We start from the raw sequence: 18488 nt of genomic DNA on the forward strand, positions 1-18488 counted from the left end.
TGATGATGATGATGGTGAGGAAGTGAAGGTCTCAGCGTGACGCGTCGAGCCGCTGAACAGTCACTTCCTGCTCGGCCTCAGAGGCGACTCCTTGAGGTTCAGGCAGCAGCTGGGCGTCTCCTGATGTCTCCTGAGATTAATCCCATAATCCTGTAATTAATCCCATAATCCTGAGGTTCCTCCTGCTGGTTCTGTTCTGCTGAAATGGACCGCTGCTTTCTGGAGCGGCTCTTCCTCATCTGGACTCTGGTGATTCGCCTGGGTGGATTCTGCTTCGGTGAGTTTGACTCAAAGCTCCTCCATGGAGGAAAACATCAGAATCCAGCAGATCCAGCTTTTATTAAACTTTCATTTTTCTGAGCGTTTTACACTTTCAGAAATGTTTTCAAACTTTTTCCACATCCGATCGATCGGGTAATCTTGTTTTTTCATTGATCCGTTCAAAGTTCAGTCAGATGATTCCCACCAGTCTGCAACCCAAAACTCATTTCATTAAATTCACCAGTTTCACTATGAAAGTTTTACTGCAGTAGAAAATAAACACAAATTCAGGTCATATTTTTTAAGTTTGCATTAATTTACTGTTTTTAAAATTGTGATTCACATTTGAGTTCACTACTTTATGTATAACGGACTTTAATAATACTTTAAAAATAATAAAATATGGAAAAATCCCAACACATGCAAAATCACCAAATCTGATGATTTATTCCATTTATAACGCAACATTTTCCACCTTATAAATGAAATAATCTGTTGGTGGAACAAGAACTTTTTAAACTCAATATTGAGGAATTATTTACTTCAAACAAGCTTCTATATTTTGCTGCAAAGTTGCTTATAAGTTGGTTATAAGCAGTTAAGTCGACTAAAGTACTTAGTACATTTAGTGAATCTTAAACTTCAAGTCAACTAAAATATTTACATTAGAAAATAGACCAGATTTATGGAAAAGTTTACTTTTTGCAGTATATTTCTACACATTTTTTCATAAATTACTAAAACTAAAATGTACAGTTTTAATATTTATATTACTATAAGTACATTTGTAATTTCCCTTATTACTGGCAGTGTAATATTTACGTTCTGAAATAAACTTCTTAATGTATTCTTGAACTGACATCTTACTACGTTTCTCATAAACTAACATTTTTATATTTAAATAGAATAACAACTGGATTTCTAAATCCAGTTTCCAGAAACTTTGTGTTTTTCTTAAATATCAACTTTTGCTGTTTCTGAGTCTTGTGGTTGGTTGGTTTTTATTTTTGCTTCAACATTTTTTAATCTTAATTATTATTCATATCTTTTATTCATATCTTTTTATGACAATACTTTGGTTACATTTTTTCTTAATTTTTCTTTGTTTTAAAAAGTAGAACTGAAACATTAATTCTTTAAAACTGTTGTAAAGTAAATATTTATTAAAATAAGTTGCATATATGAGATTCTAGCAGTTTAAGGATCTGTTTGTGTTTTTCTATGGTAGAAATAACAGTGAGACACTCTGAGCTGAAACCATGTGAGGGAAACGACCGGATCTGCGTCACCGACCCGACAGACTGCAAACCTCCACCACCTTCACCGTCGCAGAGTGAGAGACGGTCATAGAAACACTGAAATATCAGAACAAAGCCTGAAAAATCTGATGAAACCAGGTTTTAACATACTTTATGTCGTATTAATACTTTTAAAGGTCGTAATACCTGGAGCTTCCTCCAGGGGCGCCACCTCAGAGACAGAGACACGAATCTTTAGAGTTCAGAATTATTTATGTTTCATTTTAAACTATATTTGGTCATTTATTGGCAAATATAAAGAATGTTTTAATTCCAAATGTATGGAGTTCTCTGTGTGCCACATGAATGGGAAAAGAACTCTGAGAAGCCCCGCCCCCTGATGATTTAGGGGCGGGGCCAACAAAACTGAAGGGCGTGGCCAAGTCTGAGAATGAGACTTGAGAATGAGACTAAGTGGGTTTGTTGTCTGGACAAAAGTCCAACCTGGAGACTTTTCAGACCCTCTAAATTCAGGACCAGATAAACATTATAAAATTACAATTTAAACTGAAATATGTGCTTCATTCCAGTTTGTTGAATCTGACTGTAACTGCTGGATGATGGGAAGTTTCCACGATTTTGCTTCTCGATGATAATCTTTGAGCACAATCAGTAAATGTGCAGGCAGGAAGTAAAGTCTCAGAGCTGCTAGCTGTTAGCTGGGGGTAAAGGTGACATTTTGTCCAGTAAACCAAACTGAGATGGTTGAAAGTGTCTTGTGTTGAACTTGACTGCAGGTTTTTGTTCTGCTCTGCAGAGATGCTGAACATGTCCTGCTCCTACCAGCAGCCTGCAGACGGGGTCAGATCTGTGACCTGCAGCTGGAGCCAGGAGGCTGAGAGTCGAGCCTCGCTCGTCTTCACCAGGTCATCAAAAATGTTTTAAATTCTAGGACATTTTCAGCTTCAGTCACAAATGTTCTGGTTTTTCTAGAAAATTTCTGAGTATTTTAGCACAATGTTGTTCTTCTTTAGCTGCAGCGCCTCTGACACGCCGTCGTCTTTGTGTCTTTCCTCAGCGGGTCAAAAGTCTTTTCCTGCCTGGGGATCTTCAGCCCTGCGGCCGTCCTGGGTTCTCTCCGTGTGACGGCCCGGATGCGGAGCTACCTGACCGGGACAGACGAATGGGCCCAGCCTCAGTTCCTGAGGGACGCAGGTCGAAACGTTTCCTCTGGTTTAAATCAATCTCTAAACTACTGAAGACATTTTTCTTTCTCCAGGCAATGAGCCTGTTGCCATCAACCAATCAATCAATCAATCAATCAATCAATCAATCAATCAATCAATCAATCAATCAATCAATCAGTTGAATGATAAATTAAAATGAACTCAATCATTTCCATTTGAATTATTCTTGTTTTGTTTTGTGCATCGATCAGATATTTTCTGCATGATGTAATCTTGTGTGCACACATCGCTCCCTGGTTTGCAACTAAGTTTTATGTCTAGTTTCGTCTTATCTTCAAATTTCATCTTGTGAAAATGTATTTTTTTCCATTCCACACTTTGTTTTGTGCACATTTTCTGTATTTAGTTGCTTCAGTAACTTCCTGTTCTGCAGGTTCATATCCTGTCTGCGTGTCACTGCATCATGTTCAGACGTGACTAATGACTTATCAAATTGAAAATATGTTGTTGTCTCATTTCAAACCTGCTGTTTCCACACTGTCCTCTATTGTATGCATGTGAAAATGTTCTGCTCTAAAGAGGATTTATCTTGTTTTTACACAAGTAAACCCATTTTGTTTTTATTTCTTTTTATGGATTTAAACATCTGCTGGTTTAACACTTTCCTGTCTATAAAAGCTCCAGTACAGGTTGGTTGTCGTCTGTTTCGACCGACTGATGAAATCTGTATTTGGTCTCTGCAGTCAAAACGTCCCGGCCTGATTTAACTCCGACTGGTTCAGAGTCTGTGATCCGGAGCGACTGGAGCGGAGACACGACCGTACGAACCCTGGACAGAGGTACAAACTATTTATTCATATTAATTACCTGAAATGACGGGTTAACGTCATTTTTAACCGTCGTGTCTCCAGTTCCCTCCAGGCCTGCAGAGATGTGCTACAGAGTGGAGAAAACAGGCGATGATGAGTTTCTCCTGCTTCACCTCGTCTGGATGGTAAAACATGTCCAATCAATTCATGCTGTCAGATAAGAACCAGATGTTGAACATATTAAATCTACACCCAAAAATTTATTTGATTGGAGCTAAATGCACGAAAAGAACAAAATGAAAACATTTGCTCCACTTTTAGCTAATATCAGGCAAAGTCTATGATTCAATTTACCTTTTCATTATTTTACAGTTTCAAATTATTAAAGAAATTTTAAGGCCCTGATTTTGCTCCATACAGTTGTTTTTGTAACTTTATAGTTTCAAATTTTTTTAAAGGCATTTCTTGTTCACAATTCAGCTCCTTGCTATTTTTTTAAACTTCAGTAAAAGTTTTAAAGCAAATGTTAAGGCTCTAATTTAGCTCCATACAGAGCGACTCACTTCATAACGTGTTGATTGATAATTCAGAAAGTAACAAAAACATTTTAATGGAGTGGAAGAATCTCATGTTCTATGTTTTCTATTTATTTCAGGGTTCTGGTTCAGGTCGGGTCCTCGGGTACCAGGTCCGCATCGACCCAAACCAACACCTTCAAAACGTCACTGAGACGACTTTCCTCCTGGTGGTGAAGGAGGGGAACTACAGCGCCACAGTTCGGGCCTTCAACACAGCCGGTTTCGGACCCGCAACCCGACTCCAGATCAACACACAGGACCAGAACTGTGAGTATTTGACTGATCAGAAGATTCAGTTCATCATAAATCAAACACCGGAAACTTTTCATCAAAACAGGAAAGTTGACCTTTGTCACATTTTAATTTCTGTTGCTTCACTTTTGCAACATCCTGAGTGAGTTTGAGTTTCTTATCTGAGGACAAACTGAGAATTGACAGAGGAAGTGAGCAGATGTTGGATAAAACTACTTCCTGTCACATCAGATGGGTGGGGTTGTTTGGCTCCGCCTCCTCTGAAAAACTGACAAACTTCAAACATATTGATGGAAACTTTAAAATGAGGAGATTTTAAAACGTGTTCATTAGTGGGTTCTCTAACCGTTTCATTCTCCTCCTGCAGCTCGGCTCTCTGTGAGGAACCTGTGGATTTCCAGCCATTATCCTGAAAACGAAGCGCTGCAGGTCCAGTGGGCGACGCCCACCACGCCGCCTGGCGGCCATGTTCTCGTTCATTGGCGCTCAGAGGAGAACCCGTCCAACAGCCGATGGGTCAGAGTCAACGGTTCTAGTTCCTCTGCTGTCATCACAGGTCACCTGACATGTTTATGGTTTATAATAAAACAAATATTATCTATTGTTCCTGTTACTATAAATCAAAGGCGATTCTAACCAGGTGTCTCTAATCCTGGAAATGTTCTTCAGGTGATAGAAGACCGACTTTGTAACCGTCTTTATGTGTCTCTGAAGGTTCAAACCCAGACTTCAACCCGATCTCTGGTTTCCAACTGGAATACCAGATGTTGTGCGCTGAAAATAGATCTACAGCTCTAGATTTATAACTCTAGATTTATAGCTCTAGATTTATAACTCTAGATTTATAACAAAAATAACTTCAGTTTTCTTTCTGTTGAGCCAGAGAAAGTTTTGGCTCATCCATACATTTATCTGTTCTGAGCATTTATTCAATGATTGGATGGTTGAAAGGTCACCTGGTGACATCATCATGTAAATCTGCATAGTTATGGTGACTAACATTATTACTTATGAGAGCTCAAAGATATTAAATAGCAGGGGTCCGAGGTTTGTACCTTGGGGTACTCCACATGTTAGTTTTAGGCCTGAAGAAATTAAGTGATTCATATCAGTCGATATCAGTAATTAAGGATTGATATTGTTTTTTCTTTTTGGTTTTAAATATCAGAAATAGCGTCAACGTTTCCTGTTTTATCCAGTTTTCCCTCCATGCTGTTTTCTTCTGTTTTTACCAAGTTATGAGATTTGTTTGTGAAACCTGGAACTGCTGCTGTGCAAGTTACTCAACAGGTTGTTGCTAGGTAGCCAAAGAGTGAGTGAGTTAGTTGATGCCACCAAGTCTTGCTTAGCTGTGAGTCTTTCCTCTGCCTACATCTCCCAGAATGCCGTGCGCTTGTGGATCAGAGTTCGGTGAATATTCTATGTATTGAATATTGAATACTTTATAGATGCGTTATCTATTGATATTGATAATACATCTATTATGAAATCCATTATTGTCCAGTCCTAATTTCCATTTTGCTGAATTTAGTTAAAATTTCCAAACCATCACAAATGTTTGAGCTGCTGCTGCTTCTTGAAATCTCTTTTGTGTTTGTTGTTTCCGTTTTGTTCTGAGCTTTTTGCCCTGTTTGCGTCTCCAGGTGTTGACCCTGAGGAGCCGTACCTGGTCAGTGTGTTCCCCGTCTATAACCAGCGGTGTGGTTCTGCTCAATCTCTGAACGGCAGTCTGGAAAATGGAGGTAACCATGGCAACCGCTGTTTGTAACAGAGCTGGAAGAGCAGCGTGACCTCTGGGTGACCTCTGGGTGACTTTCTGCTGCGTTTTCTCTCAGCCCTGATGGAGGTCGTCGGTCTGAAAGTCGTCAACGTCACTAAAACCACGGTGACTGTCGCGTGGGCGTGGCAAAGGAAGCCCGCACCAATCAGAGTGGACCGGTACCGAGCGACGCTGAGGAGAGACGCCGACACACAAAGTCTGATTTCACCTGAAGTTATGCATATTTTTATCATATTGCAGACCAAAATGGCTGCTGTGGATTTCGTTTCTTCAGAGGTTTAATGAGCCATCCTGTCATTATAACTCTTTAATATTTATATACATAAATATAAAATGCATCATTCGTGTTTTAACTTCTTTGTCAGCATGTTAGTATTGTGTCTTTGAAATTTAGTGAAGATGAGACCCAAGCAGCCAATATTATTCATCAGTATTGGTGAATATTGATGAATAATTTCATCAGTAATCCGTTAATCTTCCGCTAATCCACTAGTAGCACAGCTAATTTTTTGCTTTAGCATCTTAGCTCACTTTGAAACGTTTTTCTGGTTAAAGTTCAACATCTGTGTTGAAGTTTTGCCAGTTAGAAATCCTGATTATATTCATGCTCATATTTAGAAATTTGTTTTCACAGCAGTTTCCCTCTTTTAGTGAACCGAGTAAAACAACAAATGAACTATACATAACAATGCAACACATGATTGTAAGGGTGTCAGTTAAACAAATACATGCAAAAATTCACAGTTATGAATTGTTTTGAGAGCCCAATGTTGGTAAAGCGCTTTAGCGTTAGCTTCCACTGAATACTATGTTGGTATCATGATTTAGCATCAGCGTAACTAATATCTATGATTAGTGCTTTTGGGTTAGCACAGCGACAGTTTTAGCTAGAGGTGCCCACCATTGTTAATTAGCTTCACCTGAATTAGCCTGATTATCCAGGTTTAGCTGCTTGGCAGGAAATAAAACCAAATGTTTGTTTCTTTGATCTGTGAACAGCCATCAGGTCTATAATCTGTTTCCAGCTCTGTCTTTGTGGCCGGACCAGCAGCAGCACACCTTCTCCAAACTGACTCCCAGCACGGAGTATTCTCTGCTCCTATTGGCTGACAATGTGTCCAGGTTCATCATCCCTGTGGCCACTCAGTACGGTGAGCTGCTCAGCCAAGAAACTCATATGAAAGAGACGCCATCTTGTTGTTTTTAATCGAGTGAAATGAAAAAGCAGCGAGTTGATCTGAGCCGTGAGGAACTGGTTGGTTGGCTGGAGTTTGGACTGTTGATGGTGAGTGTTTCCAGTTTGAGGGAAATCCGACATTCCTCATTGCCCTGATCTTCATGCGCCACCTGTTGGTGGCAGCATGTTATTGCAGCAACATGCAACCTGAGCTCTGCCAAACTAAACCAGCATCTGAGTCTCAGAGGATGAAGTTGGATCTGAGAGGATGAAGTTGGATCTGAGAGGATGAAGTTGGATCTGAGAGGATGAAGTTGGATCTGAGAGGATGAAGTTGGATCTGAGAGGATGAAGTTGGAGTTGGTTTGATATTCTGGGATTTTATCTTCCTCAGATGAAGCTCCAGCGGTTACCACGGTGACGCTTCTGCTGCTCCTGGTCGTCACGGTGATGATCATCTCCGTTCTCTCCAGAACTGTGTGAGTCCGACCCTCATCCATTCATCATCCATTCATCCATCATCCATTCATCCATCATCCATTCATCCATCATCATCATCCATTCATCATCCATCCATTCATCCATCATCCATTCATCCATCATCCATTCATCCATCATCCATTCATCCATCATCCATCCATCATCCATTCATCCATTCATCATCCATCCATTCATCCATCATCCATTCATCCATCATCCATTCATCCATCATCCATCATCCATTCATCCATCATCCATTCATCCATCATCCATTCATCATCCATCCATTCACCCATCATCCATTCATCCATCATCCATTCATCCATCATCCATTCATCCATCATCCATTCATCCATCATCCATTCACCCATCATCCATTCATCCATCATCCATCATCCATCATCCATTCATCCATCATCCATTCATCCATCATCCATTCATCATCCATCCATTCATCCATCATCCATTCATCCATCATCCATTCATCCATCATCCATCATCCATTCATCCATCATCCATTCATCCATCATCCATTCATCATCCATCCATTCATCCATCATCCATTCATCCATCATCCATTCATCCATCATCCATTCATCCATCATCCATTCATCCATCATCCATTCATCCATCATCCATTCATCCATCATCCATTCATCCATCATCCATTCATCCATCATCCATTCATCATCCATCCATTCACCCATCATCCATTCATCCATCATCCATCCATTCATCCATCATCCATTTCATCCATCATCCATTCATCCATCATCCATTCATCATCCATCATCCATTCATCCATTCATCATCCATCATCCATTCATCCATCATCCATTCATCCATCATCCATTCATCCATCATCCATTCATCCATCATCCATTCATCATCCATCCATTCATCCATCATCCATTCATCCATCATCCATTCATCCATCATCCATTCATCCATCATCCATTCATCATCCATCCATTCACCCATCATCCATTCATCCATCATCCATTCATCCATCCCTTCATCCATCATCCATTCATCATCCATCCATTCATCCATCATCCATTCATCCATCATCCATCCATTCATCCATCATCCATCCATTCATCCATCATCCATTCATCCATCATCCATTCATCCATCATCCATTCATCATCCATCATCCATCATCCATTCATCATCCATCATCCATTCATCCATCCATCCATCCATCATCCATTCATCCATCATCCATTCATCATCCATCATCCATTCATCCATCATCCATTCATCCATCCATCCATCCATCATCCATTCATCCATTCATCCATCATCCATTCATCATCCATCCATCCATCCATTCATCCATCATCCATTCATCATCCATCCATCCATCCATTCATCCATCATCCATTCATCATCCATCCATTCATCCATCCATCATCCATTCATCCATCATCCATCCATTCATCCATCATCCATTCATCCATCATCCATCCATTCATCCATCATCCATTCATCCATCATCCATCCATTCATCCATCATCCATTCATCCATACATCCATCCATCCATCATCCATTCATCCATCATCCATCCATTCATCCATCATCCATCCATCCATCCATCCATCCATCCATTCATCCATCATCCATTCATCCATCATCCATTCATCCATCCATCCATCCATCCATCCATCCATCATCCATCCATCCATCCATCCATCATCCATTCATCCATCATCCATCCATTCATCCATCATCCATCCATCCATCATCCATCCATTCATCCATCATCCATTCATCCATCATCCATCCATTCATCCATCATCCATTCATCCATTATCCATTCATCCATCCATTCATCCATCCCATCCATCATCCATTCATCCATCATCCATTCATCCATCATCCATTCATCATCCATCATCCATCCATCCATACATCCATCCATCCATCATCCATTCATCCATCATCCATTCATCCATCATCCATTCATCCATTCATCATCCATCCATTCATCCATCATCCATTCATCATCCATCCATCCATCCATCATCCATCCATCATCCATCCATTCATCATCCATTCATCATCCATCCATCATCCATTCATCATCCATCCATTCATCCATCATACATTCATCCATCCATTCATCCATCATCCATTCATCATCCATCCATCATCCATTCATCATCCATTCATCCATTCATCATCCATTCATCCATTCATCATCCATCCATCATCCATTCATCATCCATCATCTATCCATCATCCATCCATCCATCATCCATCCATCATCCATTCATCATCCATCCATCCATCCATCATCCATCCATCATCCATCCATCATCCATCATCCATTCATCCATCCATCCATCCATCATCCATTCATCCATTCATCCATCATCCATTCATCATCCATCCATCCATCCATTCATCCATCATCCATTCATCATCCATCCATCCATCCATTCATCCATCATCCATTCATCATCCATCCATTCATCATCCATCCATCATCCATTCATCCATCATCCATCCATTCATCCATCATCCATTCATCCATCATCCATCCATTCATCCATCATCCATTCATCCATCATCCATCCATTCATCCATCATCCATTCATCCATACATCCATCCATCCATCATCCATTCATCCATCATCCATCCATTCATCCATCATCCATCCATCCATCCATCCATCCATCCATTCATCCATCATCCATTCATCCATCATCCATTCATCCATCCATCCATCCATCCATCCATCCATCATCCATCCATCCATCCATCCATCATCCATTCATCCATCATCCATCCATTCATCCATCATCCATCCATCCATCATCCATCCATTCATCCATCATCCATTCATCCATCATCCATCCATTCATCCATCATCCATTCATCCATTATCCATTCATCCATCCATTCATCCATCATCCATCCATCCATCATCCATTCATCCATCATCCATTCATCCATCATCCATTCATCATCCATCATCCATCCATCCATCCATCCATCCATCCATCATCCATTCATCCATCATCCATTCATCCATCATCCATTCATCCATTCATCATCCATCCATTCATCCATCATCCATTCATCATCCATCCATCATCCATCATCCATCCATCATCCATCCATTCATCATCCATTCATCATCCATCCATCATCCATTCATCATCCATCCATTCATCCATCATCCATTCATCATCCATCCATTCATCCATCATCCATTCATCATCCATCCATCATCCATTCATCATCCATTCATCCATTCATCATCCATTCATCCATCATCCATCCATCATCCATTCATCATCCATCATCTATCCATCATCCATCCATCCATCATCCATCCATCCATCCATCCATCCATCCATCCATCCATCCATCCATTCATCATCCATCCATTCATCCATCATCCATTCATCATCCATCCATCATACATTCATCCATCATACATTCATCCATCATCCATCCATCCATCATCCATCCATCCATCCATCCATCCATCATCCATCCATCATCCATCCATCCATCCATCCATCCATCCATCCATCCATCCATCCATCCATCCATCCATCCATCCATCCATCATCCATCCATCCATCATCCATCCATCCATCATCCATCCATCCATCCATCCATCATCCATCCATCCATCCATCCATCATCCATCCATCCATCCATCATCCATCCATCCATCATCCATCATCCATCCATCCATCATCCATCCATCCATCCATCATCCATCCATCCATCATCCATCATCCATCATCCATCCATCCATCATCCATCCATCATCCATCCATCATCCATCCATCCATCCATTGCTTCTGTTTAATATGTTGAAATGTAGTTTATATGTTATATTAACCTTGATTAACTTTTGGTATCTAAAACATTTATCACCAGTTCCTTCTTGCTAAACCGCCTTTGATTCTGATTATTAGTTTCAGACGTTTCTGAACCACAGAAACTCAAAGCTCCTCTGTGAACTTTGATGGTTTATTTTGTTATTTTTCACTTTTCTGAGAAAGGAAGTTCAGATGTGAAGGTGACAAGAAAATTCAGCTTTCCTCAAGATTTCCTGTGACTAAGGGCATCTTGCTGGTAGAGATAATGTCTTCATGCTTGTTGATTCTGAGTATAAATGGCATTTCTGTGCAGATACAAGTCGTATTTCTTCCCGACGATCCCCAGCGCCAGGAGAAGCACAGCAGGCCAGTGGCTGCTGAACCCGGACCTGAAGGTGATCCGATGTTATTCTTTCGTTTTGTTTCTGTTTGCGGATAAATTCTTCCTCCAGTAAAAGATTGTACAATCAAAAATATATGCAGTAAAAAAATGAAATAAATAGCTAGCTTCTGTTTGGGGCAACACGGACACTTGGCCATGCGCCTCTGTGTGTCTTAGCTCCGTCCACTTCTGTAGATTTCTGTAAATGAGTTTGGGGTGGAGCTGTGCAGTACACATTGTGGTACAACTGGAGAAATAAAACAATGAATAAAACAATAATTCAGCAATAAACTTCACAGCTTTTTACTGTTTCTGTTAAAGCAACAGAAAAACCAATAGCAACGCAACATCCAAGCAACTAAAAATGTTAGGTTATAAGAAATGAGAAGTTTCCATTGATCGAAAGCAAAACATTTAAAAATCAGCCAAACTGCAGGAACAAAACGTCTTCAGTGTTTCTGTTGTTTTTCTCAGAAATGTTCGGAGAGGAACTTCCTGGACGTCTCCGACTTCCAGGTGACGGACGTTTTAGGACAGAAGCAGCTGATCCTGGTTTGTCCAAACCATCTGCAGAAGGACCAGTCACCAACCAGCAGCCTCTCCGTCAAACTGGACACTGTGGACATTCCTGGTACCAAACCAATCACAGGACACGCGTGGGACGTTCGGCCAATCACAGAGCAGCAGCTGCTCTCTCTGCAGTCAGGTTTTAGGGCAGAGATGGGCGGAGCCAAAGTTCCTCTGCTGCAGGAACAGGAAGAGAGCGGCTGCTCTCATCATCATCATCATCATCATCATCATCATCATCAGGCTTTCATGTTTCGGTTTCCAGAACTCCTGACGGACTTCCTGGAGCAACCGGAACCGGTGACTGGACCACTGGAACCGGTCCCTGAGGTCGAGTACTTAACAAACGGCTGCTTCAGAGCAGAACCAGCAGCTGGATCAGAACCTTCAGTCCTGCATTAACTCAGAGGTGGAACACTGACCCCTAGTGGCTGAAAACACCATGACAACACCAACAGAAACTGCATGTTACTGAAGTTACTGAAGCGATGAGGTCCGGACGGTTCTAAAAATAAAAACATCTGAAATGACAACTTATAAAAGAAATGTATTCATTTGAGATCTTTTATTTGTTTAGAGATCCAACATGAGCAGCACTGGTTTAAATGTAGGAAAAATTAATCAGAAAAAAGTTTGACATTAATAAAAAGTTTTATGACCCAAAAGGTCATAAAACTTTTTTTTAACTGTTGCTTCTATCCAGTTACTTTAGTCAAGGTAAGTCAGGCAATTTATTAAACATTTTTGCAAAACCTTTTGAGTTTTACTTCCCTGGAAAATGACTTCTTTGCTGATGACGATGATCTGTTATTCTCCAAAAATCTACACTAGCAGATTTCTTCCTCTGGTTTCCTTTGTGTAAATGTTTGTTTCTCTTTGTGAGAGAAAATCACATTAACCAGGAAATAAAAAGCAAAACCTGAAGCACAGTGTGGAGATCAGTCTGGAATCCAGCAGCTGTTGTTTCATTAAAAATCCGATGTTTGGTCCGTCTGAAGGTTTCGTATCAGAGGTTGGAGTTCATGCAGATCCAGTGTCTGAGCAGCTGATGGGCGATTGTCTGTCTGGGAGGGACGATGAACACCGAGCGGTCTCCTCTGAACAAAGAGTCGATCACCTGCAAACAGAAGACAAAACTCAATGTTGTGTTTTCAAAACCTGCGGAGAGCTGCGACCAAATTCTGCCTGCAGCGCCGGATTCTGACTTCAGAGCAGGAATCAGAACCGGTTCAGTCCGGACCGGTTCAGTCCGGACCGGTTCAGTCTGGACCGGTTCAGTCCGGACCGGTTCAGTCTGGACCGGTTCAGGACCAGTGAAGCGAATCCCAGGGCAATGAACCAAAAACGCCAACAGGTTCAGAAACAGCCTGTTGGCGTTTTACAGCTGACTGGTTGCCATGTTTGTTTCTGATGAGGGAGAAATTTTATAACGAGATGGAAAGTTAGAAAAAATTGAATTTACTTGATACTGGCCTTTTAAAATGGGAAAACTAGTAATAAATAAATCCATCCCATAATAAACTCAATAATTTCCTTTGTTTTATTTTTGTTTTTCTTTCTTTCGACCAAAAACTGGATGACAAACGTCTTCAGTCTCAACCAAACCTTTTAAAAGACAATTTTGTTCTCATAATTCTCATAATTGTTGTTTTGTTTGGATATTTAAAATGCCTTCAATTACCTGGACATCATCTCAAAACAACAACATTTAATGCAATAACTTCTGGGACAATTTATCATCCACTAAAATTTGTTATTTACTGCTGACCTGTTGCCGTGGAAACCACCGCGCCTCCTCGATCTCGTTCTCGTCCGCCGTGATGTCGGTGGACACGGCGGCGGCGAGGCAGCCGATCATGAGGTTGGAGGGCATGGGCCACGGCTGGCAGGACACGTACTGGACCGGGCCCACCTTCACGCCGCTCTCCTCATCCGTCTCCCTCCTCACCGCCTCCTCCAGAGTCTCCCCTGCAGCCGAGGAGACGCACTCAGAGTGTGTGTGTGTGTGTGTGTGTGGGTGTGTGTGTGGGTGTGTGTGTGTGTGTGTGTGTGTGGGTGTGGGTGTGTGTGTGTGTGTGTTTATGTGTGTGTGTGTGTGTGTGTGTGGGTGTGGGTGTGTGTGTGTGTGTGTTTATGTGTGTGTGTGTGTGTGTGTGTGTGTGTGTGTGTGTGTGTTCATGTGCGTGTGGGTGTGTGTGTGGGTGTGGGTGTGTGTGTGTTTATGTGTGTGTGTGTGTGTGTGTGTGTGTGTGTGTTCATGTGCGTGTGGTGTGTGTGTGTGTGTATGTGTGTGTGTGTGTGCGTGTGTGTGTGTGTTTATGTGTGTGTGTGTGTGTGTGTGTGTGTGTGTGTGTGTGTGTGTGTTTATGTGTGTGTGTGTGTGTTCTCACCAGGCTCCACGAATCCAGCGAGACAGGAAAACATCCCTGCAGGGAAAACCTTCTTCCTGCCCAGCAGACACTGGTTTCCATCAGGGTGGATCACCAGCATGATGACCACTGGGTCTGAAATCAGGTTCACAACATCCATGTTCATCTCTGATCAGAAATAAATTCACATTAAAAGACTTTTTAACAAGTTACAGAAAACTGATTTAACCTGTATAATGTCGTATTTTTAGCTTTGTTCATTGATTAGCTGGAAATTTCACATGTTGGAATTAGATTAACATTTTAAACTAGTAAAATTTTAAAGGTATTTTCATTGATCAGATAAATAGATCCAGTTCTGATCGTTGGTGTCCAAGCGCTCCCTCTACAGGTCAATAAGTGAATTTCAGTTCATCAAATCAAATCATTCTGGTTTTATTTTGACTTTACTGTAGTTTTATTACTTCACTCACATATTACAACGATTGTTGCATGACTTTATTCCTATATCATTATGATTATTTTCATGTATTATCTCACTTGCTTATGGAGCTCCACAGGGATGTGTTCAGGATCCTGCTCTGTTTAGTTTGAACATTAACTCTTCATTATAACTACGATCGCTCACTGTTAAAGGGCCAGCATCATGGAAATCACATTTCTGACTCTCCATCATGTTATTATATTATTCCTTCATCAAAAACGTGATTCTTTCATGAATGTTTGAGAAATACTTTAGTCTCCATGCCAACCATTGAGCTGTGCGAAACACCTGGGAGAACCTAGCCCCGCCTTCGAGGCACAGCTCCTCCTCCACGCTGCTCCTTCAGACTAGCCAGAAGCAATTAGCAAACACCTGCTGAGTTCATTATCGGAGCTACTTCTCAGATCAACTCTGGTAAAACCATTAAAGGGTTAATAGAGAAGCCATGTTGTGACAACGTCCTGAAGGCGGAGCTTCAGAAAGAGCAGGAGTTTTTAAAGAGACAGAGGCCCAATTTCCAGGTGTTCAAATATGAAGTAAAATTTATTTTAAATCATACTTGATACATTTAGCATTTTTATAGAAAGTGAAGGTGACAGCTGAAAAACTGGGAACTGCATAAGAACTTGACCTTTTCTGTGTTTGTCTCTCAACTATCTTCAGTTTGTTTGTCTAAACTTTCCTGCTGATGTTGGTGTTTGAGGAGCAGAGCGGCAGATTCGTACCGACTCTTGGGTAGCACGTGTTGTGGACGCCCTGCAGGCTGCGGCACTCAGAGTTCAGACAGCTCCGCTTGTAGCCGCCCTCCTCCATCTTGGTGGCGCCGCCGCACGTCGGGCAGAATCTGTAGCGGCTGTGCCAGGCCAGCACCGACCGGGCCTGCGCCACGACGCCTGGAGCCGCACAGAGGGAAGCGTCACCGCTCAGCGAGAACCGGCAGCAAAACCACGAAGAAGAAGAAAGTTCCTCACCTGCCTCTTCCTCGCTCAGCTTCAGCAGGTCTCTGTGGGGACTTTTTGGGAATGAACAGTTCTTTTCTCTGCAGCGCTCCAGCAGGGCCGCAGCGTCTTCGTCTGTGTTGATGGCGAACCAAACCGGCGGCTCAGAGAGACTCTCTGGGTTCTCAGAGGAGGAGGAGGACGGGTTCTTCATCTTCTCTATTCCGAGGAAGATCGTCACGGCTGAAGGTTTCAGCAGGAGGTCCTTCACTTCCTCATACCTGAACCGGCACAGCTTCATGTCCGCCTGCAGCTGCAGGAGCCAGAAAAGTCAAATAAATAACTGAACTCAACAGATTCATCCAACCAGCTGCTTTAAATGCTAATTCATCTAACGCAGCACGGCGGGTTGACCCGATCAACCCGTCGTTATCCTCGTACCGCTTCGCTGCCGCCCTCCTGCTGGGTTTGGATCATGGGGCTGAGGTCGGAGAACAGCAGGTAGACGGTGTCAGAGTCTCTCTGTTTGGCCTCTAACCAGACCCGGTCGGTTCTCTTCCCACTCTGCCGGTCCAGCGTCTCTCTGCTGAAGTAGTTTTCGTGCGTGGCGCGGTCTGCTGCGCGGTCGGCCGCCTGGCCCAGCAGGCCGGCGATGTGTCTGTGACCCCAGAACTTGGCGATATCGTAGGCGGTCTGCGATGAACTGTTCACACAGAACTTGTCACAACTGGAGGACAAAAACAAAACCAGATTCAGAAATCAGTGAAAGTTTTCAGCATTTTAAACGCTGATCAGAAACTTCTTGAACCCGAGTTAAACTGTTTGAGTTTGACCCAGTTCTGGACTTTTAATCACCTGAATAGCGAATCATAATTGGAGACGCACTGATCAGATATTCATATCTGTGTCGCTCCAAAATTCCAGATTGTATCGGTGATCCATGATCTACTCAGTCTAGTTCTGCACTTTGTGCTCTGAGTGACGTCATTCTTTATTATTTATTTTACATTATGTTTGGATTTTCTGGCTGAACTTTCTGAACCGATTGAAAGACAATTTGTTGTTTAACTTAGTTAGTCAACTTGTAGTTTATGTCAGTTTGTTTCCTTATTATTTATTTTGCATTTGCTGTTAAACTCCTAATTTCTCTGACTGAACAAATGAAAGTTGTTTTCATGGTTTTGAAGCTGTTGGTGTCTTTCAGTGAGCTGCATTGGTGCAGAGTTATCAAATAAATTCATTTATGCCTGTGTTTTTAAAAAAATGAAACATTTAAAGTGATTCAGCTGATATCGGTATCGCTTGATGCTAAACCTCAGGTATCGGTACCGGTACCAGTACCGGTATCGGTAGTGTAAAACGTGGAGGAGCAGCGTTTCACCCGAGCAGCAGCAGCTTCTCCGCCACATGGTGGTGGCCGTTACGAGCCGCGAGCATCAGCGCCGTCCAGCCGCTGCGTCCCGTCTGGTTGATGAGTGAAGGGACGTTGGACAGAAGGGTGGACACCTGGGACAGGTCTCCTCTTGCTGCAGCGTCCAGGAACTTCTCCAGCATTTCCTCTTTGGCGCTCAGCTGCAAACTCGTCATCTGGAAAAAACAAATAATAATAAATAATACTATATTGTGGTGAAGGCCATGAAATCATATTTATTTATTAAAATTCCTACAATTCTGTTTGATCTTATACTTTTCATTTTTGTAAGCCAGTATCATCAGAGTTAAAGGAGTATATGCCTCTGCTTGTTATTTATCTACTTTAGTTTCAGTAAAATAGAGCAAAAAGGAAAATAAATCAGCTTTAAAAGGCCTTTCAATATTCCTGCCTCTCCTATTGGACCGGAGGGCCGTCAATCACACCAAGTCCCGCCCACCGGCTCCACGGTGTTATAAAACAAACTGCCACCGAACGCGAGCTAGCTTTAGCTTTAGCGCCGGAGTCGCTTCCTGCTGACGGTAACGGCGGAAATAACCGCCTGTGGTTTCAGTCACAGCTGGAAGGTGACCGAGTCGCTGCTGCTCACCTTTCCCTGACCTTTCCTTCACTTTTCCGTCCTTCTGTTTCCTTCCTGCTGTTGGACAAACGGCGACGAGCTGCGTTCAAAGGACACGGGAACTGCGAGGCGTTCAGGCGCTGCCTGC

General features: G+C 42.1%; 2 protein-coding genes across 3 annotated transcripts; one reads left to right on the top strand and one right to left on the bottom strand.

Annotated features, from left to right (window-relative positions):
* Positions 1 to 65: 65 nt before the first annotated feature.
* On the top strand, positions 66 to 13236 carry LOC129366093 (interleukin-6 receptor subunit beta). Its single transcript, XM_055039701.1, has 14 exons — positions 66 to 277; positions 1490 to 1594; positions 2317 to 2425; positions 2578 to 2714; positions 3430 to 3525; positions 3598 to 3680; positions 4151 to 4340; positions 4693 to 4881; positions 5969 to 6067; positions 6161 to 6301; positions 7131 to 7256; positions 7677 to 7761; positions 11923 to 12004; positions 12466 to 13236. Exons 1-14 carry the CDS (start codon positions 205 to 207, stop codon positions 12958 to 12960), a joined length of 2010 nt encoding a protein of 669 aa, XP_054895676.1. The 5' UTR covers positions 66 to 204; the 3' UTR covers positions 12961 to 13236.
* An 18-nt stretch (positions 13237 to 13254) lies between these two features.
* On the bottom strand, positions 13255 to 18486 carry nudt12 (nudix (nucleoside diphosphate linked moiety X)-type motif 12). 2 transcript variants are annotated; one of them, XM_055039702.1, is made up of 8 exons: positions 18371 to 18486; positions 17731 to 17936; positions 16791 to 17076; positions 16383 to 16662; positions 16137 to 16304; positions 14949 to 15062; positions 14327 to 14526; positions 13255 to 13675 (listed from the first exon to the last, which is right to left on the bottom strand). In XM_055039702.1, the coding sequence occupies exons 2-8, from the start codon at positions 17934 to 17936 to the stop codon at positions 13565 to 13567; spliced, it is 1365 nt and encodes a 454-aa protein (XP_054895677.1). In that variant the 5' UTR covers positions 18371 to 18486; the 3' UTR covers positions 13255 to 13564. The 2 variants fall into 2 exon arrangements, with proteins under 2 accessions (XP_054895677.1, XP_054895678.1); XM_055039703.1 differs by having other exon boundaries at positions 18382 to 18469.
* Between the last annotated feature and the right edge of the window lie 2 nt (positions 18487 to 18488).

Source organism: Poeciliopsis prolifica, unplaced genomic scaffold, assembly GCF_027474105.1.
Source record: "Poeciliopsis prolifica strain line A6 unplaced genomic scaffold, Auburn_PproV2 SCAFFOLD014, whole genome shotgun sequence".
NCBI classification, from domain to species: Eukaryota; Metazoa; Chordata; class Actinopteri; order Cyprinodontiformes; family Poeciliidae; genus Poeciliopsis; species Poeciliopsis prolifica.

Excerpts from the sequence above, each read along its gene's own strand:
- LOC129366093 (XM_055039701.1), top strand. The coding sequence starts at position 205 with ATGGACCGCTGCTTTCTGGAGCGGCTCTTCCTCATCTGGACTCTGGTG. Across the intron at positions 3,526-3,597 it reads CGTACGAACCCTGGACAGAG|TTCCCTCCAGGCCTGCAGAG; the intron begins GTACAAACTATT and ends TCGTGTCTCCAG. Across the intron at positions 6,302-7,130 it reads GAGAGACGCCGACACACAAA|CTCTGTCTTTGTGGCCGGAC; the intron begins GTCTGATTTCAC and ends ATCTGTTTCCAG.
- nudt12 (XM_055039702.1), bottom strand. The coding sequence starts at position 17,936 with ATGACGAGTTTGCAGCTGAGCGCCAAAGAGGAAATGCTGGAGAAGTTC. Across the intron at positions 16,305-16,382 it reads GCTGAGCGAGGAAGAGGCAG|GCGTCGTGGCGCAGGCCCGG; the intron begins GTGAGGAACTTT and ends GTGCGGCTCCAG. Across the intron at positions 14,527-14,948 it reads CGCTGGATTCGTGGAGCCTG|GGGAGACTCTGGAGGAGGCG; the intron begins GTGAGAACACAC and ends CCTCGGCTGCAG.